This window comes from Scleropages formosus, chromosome 23 (genome assembly GCF_900964775.1).
Source record: "Scleropages formosus chromosome 23, fSclFor1.1, whole genome shotgun sequence".
Taxonomy (NCBI): domain Eukaryota; kingdom Metazoa; phylum Chordata; class Actinopteri; order Osteoglossiformes; family Osteoglossidae; genus Scleropages; species Scleropages formosus.
Window position 1 is genome coordinate 19,104,732 of NC_041828.1, and position 21,341 is coordinate 19,126,072.

Below are 21,341 nucleotides of genomic sequence, written 5' to 3' on the forward strand. Positions count from 1 at the left end.
CGTACCTGTCAATGTGGCTCTGCAGTGACAAATGCTGCAGAAATCTACTGAGTTACAAGGTCACGTTACCCTTAGAAAGCAGAGGGAAGACGACAGACGTCACTGCAGAAGAAGAGGAAAATGGACTGTAGTAAAAACCTTCAAACGGGCAGTGAGATTGGATTGTGGCCGGCGGGACTTTTATTGCCATCTACATATGAAGAGAGGAATCAGGAAACAATGTAAAAAAGCACAATGCCACATTTACTTTTTTACCCTCATATGACAAACCTGTAACCCTCATAATGTTGGAACCGAAGCGCATAAAAACAGAGGATGTACATGCAAGTGTTGGGCTGTAGTGGCTGATCTTCCTGTATCCTGTGTTCACTCCTTTTGGGCTGTCGAACCCGTGGCCCGAGACCCACCATTTCACAGAAAGTGGCCTGAGAGAAGGGGGTGCAGTGGCGCAGTGGCGCAGTGGGTTGGACCACAGTCCTGCTCTCCGGTGGGTCTGGGGTTCGAGTCCCGCTTGGGGTGCCTTGCGATGGACGGGCGTCCCGTCCTGGGTGTGTCCCCTCCCCCTCCGGCCTTACGCCCTGAGTTGCCGGGTTGGGCTCTGGTTCCCCGTGACCCCGTATGGGACAAGCGGTTCTGAAAATGTGTGTGTGTGTGTGTGTGTGGCCTGAGAGAACATTTCTAAATAAATGTATGCTGCACCTACCGTAAATACTACAAATTCTAATGAATCACAGTTTTACATTGATAGTCAGACACACACTACAGCAGCTGGTAAGAGCAATGTTATAATAATAATAATAAAATTAATTATTAAATTAATATTAATTTATTTTAAATTTAATGCAATTCTTCTTCTTATTCTTCTTCTTCTTATTATTATTTTTATTAATAAAAAATTTTTTTTTGAGTTGATTTTCAGTGTCCATCCAACTTGAAGGGAAAGTTTTAGAAATTCAGCTTTTGGAAGAACTATGTCTTGTACGAAAAGTATTCTCTGTCCAACTATATATGAGATAAATTACTTAATAATGATAAATAATTAATAAGCTAAATGATGACAAATAGATAAATGTCTAAAATATTGTCCTGTTAAAGTAGCTGATGGAATGAATACTGTTGCATAATGCTGTAACATACATAATTACTTTTCATTTGAAACGCTCAAGATTCAGTATGTCATGGTGATGTTCGCAATGTGGCCTTTGACCAAAAGAAAGAAGGTTGTGGTCACACCTGCTTTGTGTCTTTATAGAGCTGCGCAAACATGCTGCTGTCTACATGTTGCAAAGCGACAGCCGCTCTTTGCTGGTTTGGATGCAGCCTGAGGAATCCAGAGGCAGTAAAAGAGTGTGATATGATCTGACAGTGAGAAGAAATGGACATACTGGTGTCTGGTAACTGTCCAAGGAAATCAATATTCCTACTCTTCATTAAAAGGTTCTGGTGCTTCTCTAATAGTGTTTCTGGGATGATTTCCCTGCTATGGCCAAAGGTCCATTAATTCCATTAGAAAGTAGGGTTAATGCAGCATAATTCATTTCTATCACGAGCAGATGCACCAACCTGACCTGCAAGAGTTCCGATTCTCGGGTTCACAGGACATGCTTTCAAAGGGCAAGTGCACAGAATTTACCCATCTTCCATGGTTCCTTCCCGAAACACATCTCAGTCCAAGAGAGCACTACCCGGAGAATCTGAAGAGCTGCTTACTGTACACTTAAACTTTATGTTAAATGGACATAACTGGAGAAATTCCCCCCCGGGAGTCATATCGCTGCGGAAGTGTTCCAAGAATTTTGTTGAGTCATTCTGCTCATGGTAGGAAATTAGGAGGACGACAGACTTTCTGTGTTTTTTCTTAACTCCTTTGAACTTTGCCTTTTACACATTCCATCATTGCATTTAATTTTCGAAGAAAAAAATTGAAAAACAGGAAAATCCCTCTTATGTAATTATTTGCTCAACAGAGTATTTTTTTTTATTTGTTATACCTTTGTGTGACATTTTTACAAAACCCACCCTGTTGGAAAGTGGACTGACATACTGTATGTATTACTTAGCCTTTACTGGTTACGAGTTACAGACAAACTAAGTTATGAACTGCCTTTCATTTCCAGCTGTGTTCATAAGTTGAACACCCAGCGTACAGTAATTCTTCGTGAAGGAATTTTCACCAATAAATAACATGTCATTATACCAGTATTTCTGTCTTTCAATTAATCTTTAATGTCACGGTGCAATTGGACAGAACTTCTGTCAACTGTACCTGCTTATTTCTCTGTTATATTTTCCTTTTATGCTCTGACTGTATTATTGGTCTTTAGGCACTTCTGTATTTATTTATTAGTTGACACATCTGTCCAAAGCTAATAATTTCTTCAGTTTCTACAGCTCCCCTGTTTACTGGTCTCTCCATCTATCCCGTTTTTACCGGTCTCTACAGAATTCCTCCTTGGGTGTTTTTCTCCGATTATCTGTGGGTCTTTCCACTTTTTATTCTGCCGTCGTGGTCTTTCCTCCTTTCTATTTCCATCCCTCTCACCTTGCAGCTGTTGTTTTCAGTCTCTCATAATGCTCTGTGACAGCTGTTCTTTATATTGCTCTAAGTCTCTGACCTCAGGTAGGTTTAATCTTAAACAAACGTGCTGATCCTTGATTGTTCTTTATTTATATGTATGTTCTCATGACCCATCGCTATCCTTTTCCATTAAATGGCTCTCTGTCTTTCACCCTCTTGTCCAGCACTCACCTTCCATCTCCCAGAAATCACACTATTGCTCAGTGGAGGCGTCATTAAAATATACTGAGATAAACTGCAGGATGCAGCACTTAGATACAGTACCAAATGTATCCTCAGGTTGATGGGTGAGAGAAGGACATACTGTACACACACACACACACACACACACACACACACACACACTGACTGAAGCCGCTTGTCCCAAGTGGGGGGGTGGGGTGGATCGCGGCGAGCCGGAGCCTAACCCAGCAACACAGGGGGCAAGGCTGGAGGGGACACACCCAGGATGGGGTGCCAGTCCATCGCAAGGCACCCCAAGCGGGATTCGAACCCCAGACCCACCAGAGAGCAGGCCGAACCCGCTGTGCCACCACACCCCCCAACACGCTGTATGATGTAATAATTTGAAATTCCTCTGAAGTCAGAATAAAGATCGGATTTCTTCATATCAGTAATCGGTTAATACCAGTTATAACACAACATGATGTCTGATGGTGTCACAGATAAAATATGAACTTTAATAAATTTACATTAATATGAATTACTTACCCGTCCAGGGTGCGTCCCCTCCCCCTTTGATCTTTCCCCCTGTGCTGCTGGGTGAGGCTCCGGCTCACCGTGACCCCGCTCAGGATAAGTGGTTGCAGACATTGACTGGTTGGTTGGTTGAATTACTTACTAATTACTTAATCTACTTTCAGTATTCATTTTAATGACTGAAATGATTGGAAAATGAGGTAACGCAGAAAACTGGTGGGCGGCATTGCCGTCGGGTTCAGGAGGAATGTGATGGCACTACCTTGCTGATGCTGATTTCCGGCCCAGTGGGTGACGTGAGGTCCCAGCAGTGTCTGTGTTGGTGGCGGTGGATGCAGTGTTTTCTCAGCTGTTCACGCCTGTCGACAAACCTGACCACAGGGGTATTGTAATAGGACATCTGGGCTTTTGCTCACCTGGAGGGCAACAAAGAGGGCAACAACAGGTGTAAAATCAGTGCTCTGTTAATCTCGCCACATCAGTAAAAACACAGTAAACCGTCTTTAAAGACACTCCCTGCTCATTATTGTCAGCCTTTCAACCTTTATTGGTCCCTTTGCCTAAGGAAAGGAAACGCTGTTCTCAAAAAATTAGGTTTAAAACTCAGTGACTTGGTTTAATTTCCAGTCTGCCACAAATAATTTACAGTAAGCTTTGCCAGTAATTCATGTAACATGTAAATGGAATTTTGAAAAGTTAATGATGCACTAGACTGCAGTTAAAGCCTTTTTATAATGAAAACATTAGAATAAACCACAGGAACTGCAGCATATTAAATTATTAGGAAATAATTGGCCCACATTGCATAAGCAATGTTAACTACTCTACATTGACCTACCTCACTAATGTGATTTCAGTGTCACTGTAAGATATTTCCGTGCAATGCACTTTGTAATTTCCGAGTGTGTTTGTCAATATTAGCCCTGTTATTTCGAAACTGAGAGAATTATTTATATTTATATTTTAAACAATCAGTGTTTTTCCACAAAGAACAGGATGGGAAAACACTTTATTAATCCCTGCAGGGAAACTGACAAACATTCATAACATGCTCCTTTGTGTTTACCTGCATAAAAAGCTCGTTATGTTCAGTCACTTAAGTTTAAATGTTTAATATAGACAATATGAATAGACAATATAGGAAATAGGCGGATTTGAAGCTCGTTCTTTGTACAATAATAATTGAAAAGTTGGTCATCCGACACGCGTAATTGTTTTATTCACGATTGCCCGTCTAATTAGCGTAACATAAACGTTAAGGATTTACGAATTTTAACAGATCTCCCGAACTTCGTCGTTGTGTTTGTCTAGACATCAAGAGAAATCAGAACGAACATGCAGTCGGAGGAAGCAAATGAGGACACGAGCGCGTTATGTAGTCAGCGAGCGCGGGGAGCGTCTCGAGAAGCGCCGCCAGTTCGGCACCTGTCCGTCACTGCGGCCAGCCAATGGGGAGAGGGCAGGCAGGGCAGGGGCGGGGCCAAGGCGTGCGCGAGGTAGACCTGTAAGTTGTGAGCGAGACGAACAGATGTGGATCGTCAGTCAGAGGACGGCGGGCGAGGATGGCGGGTTTTTGACAGTATCCGCGTTTGTAATGAAAGGGCGGTGTTTCGCCTTCTCGTTTTACAAGAACCTTCGCTATACTTATTTTCTAACTTTCTTAAAAAACGACGAAAAACATCCACATCATTAACTTCGTAGCGATGAGCGATGTTACGACAGCAACACAGTCGTCGTGGTGATAATTTAAAATAAACTAGTCTGAAGTAGTAATTAATACAGACGACGTAATAGCGGCGGTTCGAAGGAATTCTGTGCCGATACGATGGAGAATAGATGAAAGATGTAGAGGCGCGTGAAGCATGAATGGCGAACTAAGACTAATGGTACAACATGCAATGGATGCATGTCATGACAGAAGATTTAGAGAAGAAAAAGCGGCCAGCATCGAGGAGGAGGCTGTACGTGGAGAAATCCGAGCGACACGTTCAAATTATTATAATTATAATATATCTCAATAATTATTAGAGATAGTAGTGGCGGCGCAAGGAACGAGGAGCCATGGCATGGATGAGATTGAGAAAATGAAAAAGAGAAAGTGAGGAGAAATATTTTCTCCCGACGCCCGAATTGAACGGAGAGAAAGAGGTAAGAGAAGGTACAAAAAAGAGGTAAAAAAGAGAAAAGGTAAGAGGTTTTGAAGGGGTCAGGAGTAAACAGAGACACACAACACACACTGTGGGGAAAATAAAAAATAACAAGAGGAACATTACCTCAGGTGGAGATTTTATTTCGTGACGAAGCCCTGACTCTCAGCAGGATCGCATTTCTTCTACTCTACTGTACTATAGTGCACCTTACTTACTGTACTCTACTGTACTCTACTATTGTGTGCCTTACTGTACTCTACTATAATACTCCACTATTACTATATGGTGCTATACTATAGTATAGTAGTGTGCTGTACTATATATAGTGTACTTTACTGTCTCTGCTGGCATACTGTACTATATAGCATCCCTTACTGTACTCTGCTATACTGCACCGTACTATAGTGCACCTTACTGTACTCTACTATAATACGGTGCTGTACTATTGTGTACTGTACTCTACTATACTCTACTATAGTGCACCTTGCTGTACTCTACTATACTGTACTGTAGTATAGTACACCTTACTGTGTTCTGCTATACTGCACTGTACTATACTGTGCTTTACTGTACTGTACTATAGTATACTTCACTGCCCTATACTGTACTTTATTGTGCTGTACTATAGTGTACTTCACTGTACTCTACTATGCTGTACTATAGTGTACTGTGCTATAGTGCACCTTACTGTACTCTACTATACTGTACTAGTGTCCCTTACTTTACTCTGCTATACTGTAGTGTAGTTTACCATACTGTACTATAATGTACTTCACTGTACTTTACTGTACTATTGTACTGTGCTGTACTATACTGTACTGTACTGTGCAGTAGGGAAGGTAGCACACCTGGACTTCGGTCTACAGTACTGTACTCTTGTACCTCATTTTAGGAACACAGTCGTAACGGGAAGACTTTTCGTAAGTCGGAATAGTTCGCAACGCACCCGTCGTCTCACGATCAGTTCAGTCCTGTTCAGTGTGTTGTGCTGCTTTGCACGTGCAACGCAGCACCGTGGCGTGGCGTTGTAATGGGGGATCACATGGGGAGAAGGTGTTAAAATGTGTGTTACCCTAAATGTCGGCTACATGACTCATGGTAAACGTTGACAAAAAGTCAGTTCCTCAGGGCCACTGATGCATAAATGTGTTTGTCAGTATCTGGTCACGTTTAGTTTCCAGTCAAAAAAGCTCAATGATAGACATGTACCTCTTTTTATTTTCTGGGAAGTTTCTGTAAAAGTCACGGATACAGCTGTAATAAATCAAAATGCCTTGTATGAAATCACACTTGTACAACTCTCAGACTCAAAATTAAAAAAAAAAATATTATATATATACATATATATATGTATATATACTCAGACTCTGCCCCACCCACAGCTCCATTCTATCCAAGTGCTTTTTTTCTGCCCTCTAATGGCTCAAAGCTGAAATTTAGGCTGTTTTTGCTCTGCTACAGAGAAATTTTAGAAAGAAAGTGTAGAAAATGCAATCAAAAACAAATAAATAATTAAGGAAATGTTCATGCCTTCTAAAATTATGATGTTTCAAGACAAGGCACAAGCGCAGATATAAATGTTCATGCACAGTAACTTTATGATCATCCCCAGATAAGCCTTTACACAGCCGCTACTTCTGTATTGCATGTAAATGTTTGCGTACCTTCTAAAAAAAAATTGTAGGAACGTGATCAGGATTTATCCTGCATTTTATGCACCTACTCGAGCGATGAACATCGGTACGTCAAGTGGAAAGTAACAAACTAGATTTAGAATCACATGTCTGCAGCCATGTCTCTTTCTCTTAATGTAATGCACAAATTGTATTTTCGCTGAGATGTACATCCCTTTGGAGAAAAGCGTCTGCTAAATGAGTAAATGTAAATATAAATACAAACTTAGAGTCCTCTCTTCCTCAGGACATAGAGCCACACCCCTGTCTCCCACATACTTAGCCAGTACCTAGAAAGCTCTGCTCGCTGCTCTTGTTCCTCACTTCAGAAATTTATTTTATGCTGTCCATCTGTCTCAGCAGTGTGCCTTTCCTCCATTTTCTGTTTGTCTTCTCTGTTGTCTAACACTATGACCCAGAGCTCGGCGTGGCTCCATGGAGGCCCCCCCTGCTCTGAATTTCACTCTGATGGGAGGTGGCGGCAAAGAAGAGGAAGCACATCCGCTGTGCCTACAGCCTGCTACGGCCGACACCCGCCCCTCCAAGCGCTCTGGCACCCCCAGCACTGAGCGACTCAATGGCACCCCTGTGTTGACCTGCCCCACTTCCCTCACCCTCCCCAACATCCTGTGTGCTGCCAGTGCGCCGTCGGCATCCCGCCAGGGCAGCCAGCCCAGCCTGGGTGACGAGGGCTTGCCCGCTGTTGGTGGGCTCCTTCCTTCCACCTACTCATCCTACTGTGAGCGGGAGCGGGACTGGGGTACTCGACATCGGCAGGCCAGCCCGCTGGTACACCGTCGCGACAGTAACCCCTTCACTGAGATCGCCATGAGCTCCTGCAAGTACACCGGGGGTGTCGTGAAGCCGCTAAGCCGACTCAGCGCATCTCGGAGGAATCTCATCGAGTCCGATGGGGGCCCGGAGCCCCAAGAGGGTGCGACCAGTTCTCGAGACAAAGGGGTAGCACCCCAGCTGCAGAATCCTCCCGAAATTGTCATCTCCTCCAAAGAGGACCTGCGCCATGGGTATGACTGTACTTCTGCCTCTAACCACACCCTGTCTAACAGCCAGGGAGCACTCAGGAGCACAGGGGGCATTACTAGCCGGGGAAGCACCACAGGAGGGAGCACAGGTAAAGGTGGCACCACTCGAAAGGCTTCAAAAAGGAAGAACCAGAACATTGGTTACAAGTTGGGCCACAGGAGGGCGCTGTTTGAGAAAAGGAAGCGGCTGAGTGACTACGCGCTAATTTTTGGGATGTTTGGCATCGTGGTCATGGTCATCGAGACGGAGCTCTCCTGGGGTGTCTACAGCAAGGTGAGACGCTGAATGGTGAGGACCCTGCGGGTCATGGCATATCGTGTCAAAATCTGAAAATAGCCACTCAGGTACTGTATATGTACTCTTTTATTTATTTAGCTGATGCTGTTCTCCAAAGCAACTTACAATGTTAAGCTACATAAATGATTAACACATTTAAGCAGCAGGGTAGTAATTGTTTCCTCCTCTGATGAGGCCTGAGGAGACCATCCATGACAGCAGGACTTCATGTTGGATGTGGATGAGATCAGCATGTCTGAACCTGGACATCAACTCATCATCTTATTAGCTGCTAGTGACTGTGGTAATGTTTTAAATAGATGTATAAGTTTGTTTCTGTTTGCTGTCACTGCTGTCACTCTTTTTCTATCTAGAATGCCCAGGAGGGGTGGCAGCCACTGGCACTCACACCCCTGCAGGGTGTTTTTTTTCCCCTAGCCTTTTGATTGGGTGTTTTTTTGTTTTCCTTTCCTCCACGGTCGGTTGACATATGTATGGCTTAACTACCTGGTATAGTTCTTGTAGTAATTTAGTGTGGGGCTGACCTTTTATTAATGTTGTTGTTATGTTTCTTTATCCTTTGTTCAGTGCTCTGAGCGACTGTGTGAGAAGAGCGTTCTCTAAAAACAAATTTAATCGGAACCTACAACCTTTGAGTCCAAACACAGCACTGCTGACCACTGTGCCACCTGCTGTGCCTTGCAATTGTAGTTGTAGGAGACCATTTAACAATGTACCAGTGAACTGTAGAACAAATGGTGCATTTTTCTCAGGACAATCATTTTAATGGACTGAAAACAGACATGGTGGCATTATCTATCTCAGTGTTGACACTTCTGTGTTTATGACTACATTTCTGATGTATAACAAGCCATGCTTAGCCAGCAGTCAGCAGACCTTTCTTTTGTACAACCTAAAACAGTTCTGGGGCACAGCGTAGGCAGGGAGATCCTTTCACACACTGAATAGCAATATAAATTATGCAAAATTAGGAAAGTTGCCTTAAAGTTGTTTATTGCGTGTTATACTATAGTTCATTAAGTCTACATTTACAATACCAGCAGCCATGAGTGTGCTGTGTACACATAAGCAGTTGGAGTATGGGTGACATGGTGACACAGCAAGTAGCGCTGCTTTCTCAGAGCACCTGGGTGATGTGAGAGGGTTTGGGTTCAGTTCCTGCTCAGTCTGTGTGGAGTTTGCATGTTCTCCCTGTGTCTGTGTGGGTTTCCTCCCACAGTCCAAAGACATGCTGTTCAGGTTAACCTATAGTGTGTGTGAGTGATGCAGAGAGTGTGTTCCACTGATGGATGTATGGATGAGCAATCTGTTGTAAGCAGTGTATCTAGGGTGTAAGTAACCTTGGTGAATAAGGTGTGTAGGCTGATAACACTACATAGAGTTCATTGGAAGTTGCTTTGGAGAAATGTGCCTGTTAAATGTATGTTATTAATACCCTTTATTGAGCTGAGCCTTTTTTGCAAAGCAGTTAAAATTATTGTTCATACTCCAGGGTATTGTTCAGGGTAAACAGGTAGTCTGTTCAGGGGTACAGCAGGATTTAAACTGAGCACTCAGATAACAAGGCAGATAACTGTACTGCTCCCTGTGGTTTTTCCACTATTTACAGTACGGAAGTCCCAGAATTCCCTGCCGCTTCTCATGCCAACATTGCATTGATTCCTTGCTCTTACAGAGTTAAACACATATTAAAACTCTCCTTTCCACACTAATTGTGCAAGTGGAGGACAGAACATTGTTGGCGGTGCTGATGGAGCATACTCAATTTGTAATCATTTTACTTTATTATAATTTCTCTGTTATTTACTCTTATTTACCTATTATGCCTTTTATCATATTATTCCTTTTCTATTATTTTCATTCTTGCAGGTAAAACTGTGAGCTGCACATTACACAATTTTCTAGAATACATAACACCTGTGTAACCTGGCAAAATTCCACAGTGGGACAGGAGGCTTTATTGTGCCTCATCATTGAGTCTCCAAAGAACTTGGAATTTCTTAAAAAGATTAATTCAAGCAGCACTCTTCGCATTCACCATGTAGTCTATATCAACCTGATAACACACACACATGCTGGCTTAAGCTGCTTGTCCTGAGCAGGGTCGCAGCAAACTAGAGCCTAACCTGCAACGCAGGGCACAAGGCTGGAGGGGGAAGGGACACACCCAGGACAGTATGCCAGTCCACCGCAAGGCACCCCAAGCAAGACTCAAACCCCAGACCCACCAGAGAGTAGGACCCAGCAAAACCCACTGCACCACCGCACCCCCTCAACTTGATAACATTTCAAAGTAATTCTGTATTATTAAACTTTTATTGAAACAAAGTTGAGAGTGTTTACAAGCCAACAAACATTCAACGTGTTTATGGATTTTTTTGCCACCAGTTGGTTTTGAGTAGGAGTCTGTGGAGACCCTGTGTTTTCATTTTCAGTCACTTTCATTTAGCTGGAATTTTGTTTGACTTTATTCATTTGTGGCAGGCTGAGACCTTGCATAATCCCCTCCTTGGCCAAGCTGAGAGCCACACCTTGTTACCAAGAAATGACTTACAGGTGTGGTCAGTTGGACAGAAACAAGGGACTCTTCAAGAGTCAGGGACCCAAGACTTTTAGTAGCGAGAGAGTTCAGGAGAGTGTTGTGTTGCACAAGTGATGTTCTGAGTTGGAGGTTTTTGTAATAACTGAGTTGAAGTTTATGTTTACTGTTATTTCCTTCAAAATTTGCTCCTTAGTTTGAACCAAAAGGCTGTTTCTGTTTCTTTCATATGTGCACTTTTGGGGAGAGAGCTTTGGTTGTGTGTTGAGCTTCTATAAGTGGGACAGAAAAAAGTCCCACAGCCTGTCTCACCTTTGGTCCCCGCCTGGCCCTCCTTGAGCACAGCTCACACTTGCTTGCTGTGTAGTGTTCTTTTTTAATATAACTTTTCTGAGTTATGGGGGGCACAGTGGGTTGGACTGGGTCCTACTCTCGGGTGGGTCTGGGTTCAAGTCCTGCTTGGGGTGCCTTGTGATGGACTGGTGTCCCATCTTGGGTGTGTCCCCTTCCCCTCTGGCCCTTTGCCCTGTGTTGTTGGCTTAGGTTCTGGCTCTCTGCAACCCTATATAAGACAAGCAGTTTCAGATGATGTGCATGTATCTGAGTTACTTACAGAATCTGACCTGGGAGTGAAATATGGGGTGTTTGAATTAATAAGCTGTTATTGATAGAGCTTCGGTGATAAAAGTGACTTTGGATTTATGAACAAATCAAAACTTCTGGTGGGGGTGTCATGTCCACTCATGGTGACCACTTGCCTAGTTTTCATGAAAAGGAAGGGTCCAGAAGGAGCTGCATGAAAACATGGTGAGAACATGCAAACTCCATATAGACTACCAACCCAACACCTGCTGTGCTACTGTGTTTTAGCAGTGTGTAATCTTTACTAAGAACAAACCTAGAGAAAACAGTATGTTTCCTCAGTGGGTGAAGTTACCTCAACTTTCTGATGACTGTTCTGGAGACCATTTTTGCAACACCACACACTCAAGCAGTAGTATATTCAGGTAACTGGTTATTTTGGTCCATAATGGAGATCAAAAGAATCAATAGAATGTCAGACTATCCACAGCATTATTTCTTAATGGAAAATTGATGGCTGCTGCTCATACAATCCTGTTAGAAAGTATGACACATAAAAAAAAATAAACTGCTGTAATGGGTGTCCAATCCTATGAAAAAAGTTGAATGGACAATGTCTGGTACAGCACTCACAGCTGTAACTGTATTTTGTTATTACCGTACAAAATTTGGACTCAAATGTGAGATGTGGAGACACTTGTTGCCCAATGAGCTTCTCCATGGTTTACCCTTATATTTGTCATATAAAACATTTAAAAAATGTTCTCGCTAGCAGTGTAGAATTCTAGGTAATCATTCTCCTGTAAATAATAATAATAATAAAATGCTAGTTTAAAGACACAATACACACAAATAATTTGAGTGTTAAGTGGAAATATTAATAAGGGCATTAGTATTATTGCCCTTCAATACTTTGTTGGCTCCTGCAGTCCAGTGCTGATGAAGGTCTTGCGCTGCTGGGAGTCCATGAAATATTTAAGTACATGGCAGGGAGCACTTAGAGGTGCTTTCATCTGGGAGACTCTGCTGAGTAATGAATAATATTAATGCCGTGGAAGGAAGTTGCAGTTGCCTGAATTGACAGCCTCTAGAACTACGGACGTACGGACTCACGGAATCCCGCATTAATAGATCTGTGGTGCTCCTTAGCCTCCTTGGCTGCAGCGAGACTTCTTCATTTCCAACCCTTAATGAGTCCCTTCTGGGAAACACTCGTAAATCTCTTTTTGCTGTTGTCCTTGTCTCTGTCCTCCTGTCAGGTTGTCTCTCTCACATGCCGGTGTGTTTTGGAAGGGCTTGGGCTGGTAAAGAGACAGCTGTGCCCTCTGAGGTAATGAATGGAGACGCTTGAAAGGACTTCAGTGAGCAAGTAAATCAACAGTGGGCAGCAGTACAGTTTATTCTAGCAGTCTTTATTCTTATTCTTATCCTGAAGGGATAATGAAGCACTTTCCCACATTGCTGATAAAACAAATGGCAACTGACTGAATAACAGATGGCTAAAATTTGTAACATTTATAAAGAATAAACATGAATATGTGAAATAGAGTTGCCGCCAGTGTTTTTAGGTGACGGAGTGACAAGAGTAACAAAAGGGTAAGAAAACTGCGATGGAGTAAAAGTGCGTGTCTTTTCAACACTAGAGTAAAAGTGAAAACTGAAAGCTTTGCAGAAGTGCTGTTGCATAAAACTACTCTGAAAAGTACAAGCAATGGGGTAAATGTAACTCAGTATTACCTGCCTCTGCTTCATCCGATTGTTTTTATGTTGTGGTTTGTCATGTTAATAAACTGTTTGTTGTTCTTTGCAGAGCTCTATGTACTCTCTGGCTCTGAAATGTCTCATCAGCCTGTCTACGGTGGTCTTGTTGGGACTCATCATCGCCTATCATGCCCGAGAAGTGCAGGTAACTAAGGCTCTGTCTGCCAGTCTACAGGAGGCAGGGTCACCCTAACCCTAACTCTAACCCTTACCCTAACCCTAAGGACACAAGGTCATGGGGGATCCTCAGGATGCCCCAGTATAAGGCAATGCAAGACTTGGATGCTTCTTTGATAATGGCAGTAACATACAGGTTGTCTGTGACTTCTGACATATGTGAAAGCCATACCATGAACTTATTACATTATTTTCAAGTCTCAACATTTAGTCATAACGTCTAAAAACATCCATCTCAACACTCCATCTGCTGTGCAATACCATCGGCTGGTCATGCTGCCAGAAGACACTATATCTGTTACTGTTTGAGTCTCAGTCAGTGTTTGGGTGTCCAGCAGTGACTGCGTTTTATTTACTAAACTTACAGTATCCTTTGTGGTTCCCTTCAAGTTATATTTTATTTAAAATAACTAGTAAGTAGAAAAAGTGAGCATTCCGCTGGTGCTAAAAGGAAAAAGATGATAGATTCAGCAATTGAAGTGTAATAGTGCAGTGTGAAAATATAATTATATTACTGCACTGTATGTTATTATTCTATATCTATGTCTATTTTAATATGAATAATGTGTGAAGTTCGTGAAAAAATATAACAAAGCCCTATTGTACAATGTAGCATTCGTGAATGTGAATTGTTTATAAATCCTTATTGTTTATATAATACAGTATTAGTGGATTTGTAACTTAAGCCAAATGATGAGATCGTTGGAACGAAACCCTGGTATAAGAATTGAAAAACTCCTGCACTGGAATTCCTTAAAAACAAATGACTGACTCGTGCACACTGCTGGGCATTTAGAAACTGTCTTTAAAACACCAAATGTCACAGTAGCTGTAGGGGTTTATAAACAAACAAGGTGCTCGGTCTGCATCACATTGGTCAGAATACGTAGCTGTTTGCCGCATGGTGTCCTGTGACAAATGGGCATTGATCTGTCACGCAGGGGAGGTAATAATCGGCTGAAGTGTCCGAGCTGCCAGTTCTCATGAGTCTCCATTGATGTGTCGAGTGCTTGCGAGTTAACAACTGCCGGCAGCGGGAGGGCTGTGTGGTCCCCTGCGCAGCCGGGCCATGAATCAGAGAGCCATACATCAGGGTGGAAACAAATCATTAAAAAAACACCCATATGTGTACACTAAAGGTAAAATTAGGAAGCTTGTGAGTCAATCTGAATCAAAGCCTTGGCATCTAAATGAGCACATATATAAGACGTCCCGAATAAAGACAGGCTCTATGCTGACCAAGTGTATGGGGTTGTTTTACCCATTAACTTGAACTCAGCACTTAGCCACCAACCTGACTCCTCTTGCACAACCACAGATGGAAAAAATAGGAGCTCAATGACCGTAGCTGGACTATTGCTCTCAAAGTGGTACAGGTGGCAGAGATCCACTTTCTTCATTTCTAAATTAAATATCCTCAAATCAGGACCCTGTGCTTTAAACATCTCCCAAGTCCCTTTCCAATATTCCAATATCACTTAATTAAATAGAGCTGAGCTGAACTCGGAGAGGAATTGCTTTCTGCTAATCTGGCAGGTGTAGCTCTTCTTGATTAATTGAACTTTGCAAAGGATTTTTTGACAGTCACTTCAGATAATGATCTGGCATCCACGGTCACTTCCCTCACCGCATCGCTTTCCTCCCCGGCCTTTATTGAATCCACTGTTTACACAGTCATTGGTATGCATTGTGTGTGAGCTATGAATCTATGCATAATTTGGAACCTAAAGAACTGAAGCACTTCAATAAATTGAAGATGCTCTTTGAAATATTGTCACACAGTTTCCGCAGGGTGAGAAATGGATCTAAAACAATGCAAAAATATTTCCCTCTCTATGTTTGGGTTTTTCCTTTTACCTCTACTTTCCTCTCAACCTCCTTTCTTGTACCCTCACTGATCCTCTCTCCCTTCTGGTGCAGCTCACATGTCTCTGTATGTCTTATCACAGCTTAGCTTGGCTGCTATGCATGTGGCTGGTCCTGGTGTTTTATACAGTACAGGTGGTCCTTGGCTAACGATGCGCTTCTGTTCCGTCAGCCCCTGTCATAAGTCCAAAATCCCCTTGTACTATATGAACCATAAGGATATATAAACAATTAACATGCATTATTGGTGCATTGTATAATAGGGTTTTGTTTTTTTTTCACTAATTTCACACATTATTGATGGTAAATTAATACTAATACAGAACAATAATAGCATAAACACAACACAGCGTTATATTTTCATGCTTCATCGTTTTTACGTTCATTTCTAAACCTATTGCATTTTGCTTTTTCTTTTCAGCACCACTAGAACACACACTTACTAGCTATTTTAAACAAAAGTGTAACTTGAAGGGAATTGCAAATGAAAAGTTGCTGGCCACCCAAACAGTAACCGCTGATGGTATCGTACAGCAGATGGATCAGTCAGAGTTAAACATTATGACTTGAAAATAACATAGAGTAGTAAAGTTGATGGGATGGCTGTCATAAGCCTGGGTGGTCATAAGTTTCATTTGTCATAATTTGAGGGCCCTCTTTATTAATATTTTCATAACATTGCAGTAAGAGTCAGGCAAGTCTGTAGAGACTAGTGGTATTTGTGGCTGTGCAAATTAATGTCTCTATTCATACCACTGGAGTTCAGTGTGACTTCTATGGGTTTTATCATGTGTTGGGATTTCTACAAAATCTCCAGAGTTTTGCTCAAATCGTGCAAATATTTTCATTAATGATGTTGCGTGATAGGCATAACTGACACTGTAGTCTGTGTTTGTGAGAACTGAGGGTTTCGGTTCAATGAAAAGAGGGCCTAGCTGTTGGAAGTAACGCGTCAGAAACAGAATGCAAAAACCGGAATCACTGTCAGTAAAAGTACCATTAACAAGCATCATAATCAGTTTTTAGAGCATTGCTGCTTGTGAGTTAAAATCGTCTAGTCAGAATACAAATTAACTGTCATATGGTTATTCCCCATCTTATGTTGCTGCTTTAATAACATAGTACTGTTGAGTAAACTAGCGGGGGGTGCAGTGGTGCAGTGGGTTTGCCCGGGGCTTGCTCTGGGGTTTGAGTCTTGCTTGGGGTGCCTTGTAACGGACTGGTGTCCCGACCTGGGTGTGTCCCCTCCCCCTTCAGCCTTGCACCCTGTGTTGCCAGGTTAGGCTCTGGCTTGCCATGACCCTGCTTGGGGCAAATGTGTGTGTTTAGCAAAATACAGCCATACCTACAGTCATAGTCAAGAATTACTATAATAATGGAAAGTTTATTCATTATTCAGCCATCTGTGGTGCCAGGATAGAGTGAATCAGTATGATTAAAAGAACTTGAAATAGGTCATAGTAAAATCATAAGGTAATACATATTCAGATGATAACAGATGTTTAGTAACTGGATAGACATCAGTCCATTCTGAGTGAAAATAATAAAATATAGGGAAAATGTGAGTTCTCGTGTTTTGTCAATCTGTGTTTCTTTACTAAACGTTGCATGCCGTGTTTAGAAAACATTCTTTATGAGCAAGCAACCTGGATAATGGAGAATGAAATAACAGCAGAAGTTACATTCATTCATTTAGCTCATGCTTTTCTCCAAAGAAACTTATAGTGTTAAACTATCCATCCACTGTGAACAACCGCTTGTCCCAAGCAGGGTCACGGCAAGCCGGAGCCTTACTTGGCAACACAGGACAGAATGCTGAAGGGACATGCCCAGGATGGGATGCCAGGCTGTCACTAGGCACCTCAAGCAGGGCTCAAACCCCAGACCCACCCCACAGCAGGTACAGGCTGAACCAGTAACACCACCGCACCACTGTTAAGCTGCCTACGGTTATTTACTTATTTATACTGGTGGACAATTTTTAGGGTAAGTCACTTAATACTACAGCTGGAGGGGGGATTTAAACTTGTGGGTCCAAAGGCAGCAGCTTTAACCACTCCTCTGCCAGTAGTCTCAAGTCGATACATGCATTATCTCTTCTGCTGCCACTTGTATTTATTCATTTTGTTGGCGCTTTTCTCCAAAGTACCTTTTAATGTTAAGCTACTTACAGTTATTTACCCATTTCCACAGCTGAGTAATTTTACTGGAGCAATTTAGAGTAAGTAGGCAGAAGCTCTAACCACTACACTGTGAGCTGCCCTTGAGTTCTTTTATGAACAGAAAGAGAATCATTCAGGGCAGTTACTAGTGTATGACCACAAATGTGGTAAAGCGCACAACGACCAACAGAGTGGATAATAATGAGTTCACATTCCAAAGAAAGTAGATGTGATGGAGTGCGCAAACTATCAAACCGTTTCCCTAATTTCACTTGCCAGCAAGGTCATGGTTAAGGTCATTGAATGCAGACTGGAGCCATACATTGAGAAAGGGACAGGGAACAAGACACATCATTGATGCTGTGGGACTGATAACTAGAAAAGTTAGAGAATACAGGAAGGAGCTCATTGACTGCAACAAAGTCTTTTATTTACCAATCATCTCTGTAAAAATGTGGAACGTTCTCAGAAGAATGGGGTACGAGAACACCTGATCATCCTAAGAAGTGAAGAAGAGCAATGGGCAGGAAGCATTCATTCAACAGGATGGGGACAAACCTTTAACCAGTAACATTACTAGATAAGTAAGACCAGGTTGCACTTTTTCTCCCTATTTTTAACTTGTACCCTGAACACATCTTGAAACATGGCAGATATGAAGAAGAGAAAAGTCAGTTGGTAGAATATCAACAATCTCTGGTATTCTGATGACACCACGCTGATGGCAGATTAGTTCTCATTACTGTTTTGTTTGCGATTCCATCAGATTTAATTTTATTTACACTGGCTGGCAAGCAAAAAATATTCTGGTGGTGCAGAAAACAAAAATGGAAAGAAAGTAGTTTTAGAAATTAAAGTGAAAGTCAGAGTGCTTCATGAAAATACAACACTGTAGTGTATCTGGGGGTGTGGTGGTGCAGTGGGTTGGACCGGGTCCTCCTCTCCAGGGGGTCTGGGGTTCGAGTCCCGCTTGGGGTGCCTTGCGACGGACTGGCGTCCTGTCCTGGGTGTGTCCCCTCCAGCCTTGTGCTCTGTGTTGCCGGGATAGGCTCCGGTTCTCTGTGATCCTGTATGGGACAAGCGGTTCAGAAAGTGTGTGTGTGTGTGTGTGTGTGTGTGTGTGTGTGTGTGTGTGTGTGTACGTACACTATGGGCAGTGTGGTGGCGCAGCTGGTTTAGCCGGTGTCTGCTATGTGGTGGCTCTGGGGTTTGAGCCCTGTGTGGGGTGCCTTGTGATTGACTGTTGTCCTGGGCTGGGTGTGTTCCCTTCCCGCTTGGGCTTTAGCCCTGTGTTGCCGGGTAGACTCCAGTTCATTGGGACAAGTGCTGGTAGATGAGGGGTGTTTTTATATTACTATTATTCTATATTATTTTAACATGAATAATGTGTGAAATTAATTCAAAATATAACAAAACCCTGGAATACATTGTAGCATTAATACATGTTAATTGTTTATATATCCTTATGGGTCATATATTACAGTATGAGGAGATTTGCAGCTAAACACCAATTCAACTGTTCAGAACAGAACCTGAAGTTGCACTGGGTTTTTATTGTCATTCCTCTATATAACTTGTATACAGTGGAACAAAATGTCGTTTTCATCATAAATGGAGGACCACCTGTATTTGCATAACTTCTGATTATCGCCTTGTTCCCCGTAAGATGGTGTAAAGGATTTCCTCCATGAAATGGAACCTGCAGCTGCAGTGTTTTCAGGATATCTGACTGCTTGTGACTGCCTGCTCCTTTAATTAGTTTATCCTTATCTTCTAAATTGGGGACTCAGGAGGGAAATTAGGGCCAGAACAGTTATTGGAACTTACTGGATGTCTCAGGCTTGTAACACATGGAAGCAAAATAAGTTGGCAGGCAGGGACTGCTTACTGGCATGCGTCTGTGGCCCCTCTGGCTTGGTGGGGGGTTGCAGTGAGTCAGTGGTTACATGTGTTGTGGGTGGAGTTCCTGGAAGTGTCTCACACACACACACACACACACACACACACACACACACATACACACAGTCTGACAGATTACTTCAACTAAAGGATTTAATTAATTTAATTTTGCATGAAAGCCAAACAAAGTTCTAAAGATGAGAAGAATGGGTAAATGAGGCAGTTAGATACCAAAAAGAGAGAGGTGTAAAGAAAATTGTGATATTAACATTTCCTGACTACAGTGAAAGTTGAAGTCAGTGTTGTTGTTTTTATTTTTCAATTGACCGTTCACCAAATTTGGTTGATTTTGATTGCAGTATTTTGAAGGTTACTGATAAAGCAGTATTTTTTATTAGCAACAGCAGCAACACTGGGTCACAATTAGATAGAAACAGTACAACATACTGTATTATGAATTCAGTATTTTTTCACAAAACAGTAATTTTACCAGTAGTACTAGTAATTTTATGCCCCATTGCTAGTATTTATTTGCCTAGTAGCAACAGTTGAAATGGTGTACAGAAACAGGGGCTTTAATGAATTGCTCATTTGCAGTATCTATGAGAAGAGGTGCTGTAATTCACGGTCCACTTGTAGTGTGAACTCAAAGACACTAACTTGTTTCAATAGTTCGAGTCTTTCTTGTGGACATACAGTGTCTCTGTGTCACCCTCCTTTCTCCTCTCTTCTGTGCTGTGGACCATAATTAAGCTTGAATGGGTTTTGATGTTGTTGCCTTGGCAACAGTCACCATGACAAAGCTGGATTCTAAAAGAAACAGACTCACATGCTGACATGCAGTTTACACACTGTATGCACACACACACACATTTTCAGAACCGCTTGTCCCTTACGGGGTCACGGGGAACCGGAGCCTACCCGGCAACACAGTGGTTTTAAATTAAACACACAGCACAGCTTTGCATTTGTGTACAGTTCAGCTTTTCAGAGTAACATACATCATTCACTCAACACAATATGACCTTACATTTATCTCATAAATACACAAGCTATTGAAAAATTGTGCCAGGAAATCAATTCTGTATGCAGGTGTCATAGTTACATGGATACATGGATACAAAAGACATACTGTGCAAATGAAACATGCGTGTTGATATATTATAAAAGTATAATTCACTCAATTGGAACTCGAATGTTGCAACAGCAGTCTAATAAAAATTCTAACAGTAAACATAACAAAAACCATACAAATTGTATGAAAATATGAACATTTTCAATATGTGCTGCAGTTTTTATAACATTAGTTGGGGATGTGTTGTGCAGTTACTATGTGAACTAACTCGATAACGACGAAATTATCTGTATGCATATCTCTCTGCTTGTTCACAGTGGAACATGTGTTAAACTAGAATAGCTTTCCAGTCCTTTTCAGTTCTTTCAATTTCAAGAGGATTATCTTGCTTTAAAACCATCACCTGTTCAATTTTAACATATAATTTGTATGGATTTTATCAGCATTTAGGTGAAAATGAAACTTCCTAATAATACGAACAAACAATGAAGCCATAAAGAAAACCACTTTCAATGGAATATTTTTCCTCAAACAGAACTTCAGAATTAAACACAGCACCATGGGGGCAGAATCATTCTGCCGCACAGCATTTGGAAAGCCTCCCACTCGTGCCCCTTAACTCGAGGACAGCGGCTGCTAATTGGTCAGATATTAACATCTGAACAGATTTCAGAGTCAATTTAACCTCACTATCAGAAATCTTTCTCATCTTCATTTCTTTTAAGCTACATAAATATTTGTATTAACTCTGCTTCCTTTTAGCTCCTGGGCTGTGGTTTTTGGGTCTGAGTATGAATTCTGCTCGGTGTGCCGTGTTTCAAGGTTTCTTCCATGTGTTT

The 21,341-nt window shown here is 42.0% G+C and overlaps 1 protein-coding gene across 2 annotated transcripts in view; it reads left to right on the forward strand.

Moving 5' to 3' along the window:
* The first annotated feature begins 4,830 nt into the window (after nt 1-4,830).
* The window catches only part of LOC108942472 (small conductance calcium-activated potassium channel protein 2-like), a 31,887-nt gene continuing 15,376 nt past the window's right edge, over nt 4,831-21,341 (forward strand). Inside the window, exons 1-3 of one of the 2 annotated variants that reach the window (XM_018765868.2) lie at nt 4,831-5,425; nt 7,520-8,417; nt 13,373-13,468. In XM_018765868.2, the coding sequence (XP_018621384.1) occupies nt 7,536-8,417; nt 13,373-13,468 (978 nt within the window). In that variant the 5' untranslated portion in view covers nt 4,831-5,425; nt 7,520-7,535. Of the gene's footprint in view, nt 5,426-7,465; nt 8,418-13,372; nt 13,469-21,341 lie in introns of those variants that run through there. The other variant, XM_018765869.2, reaches the window with a different exon arrangement.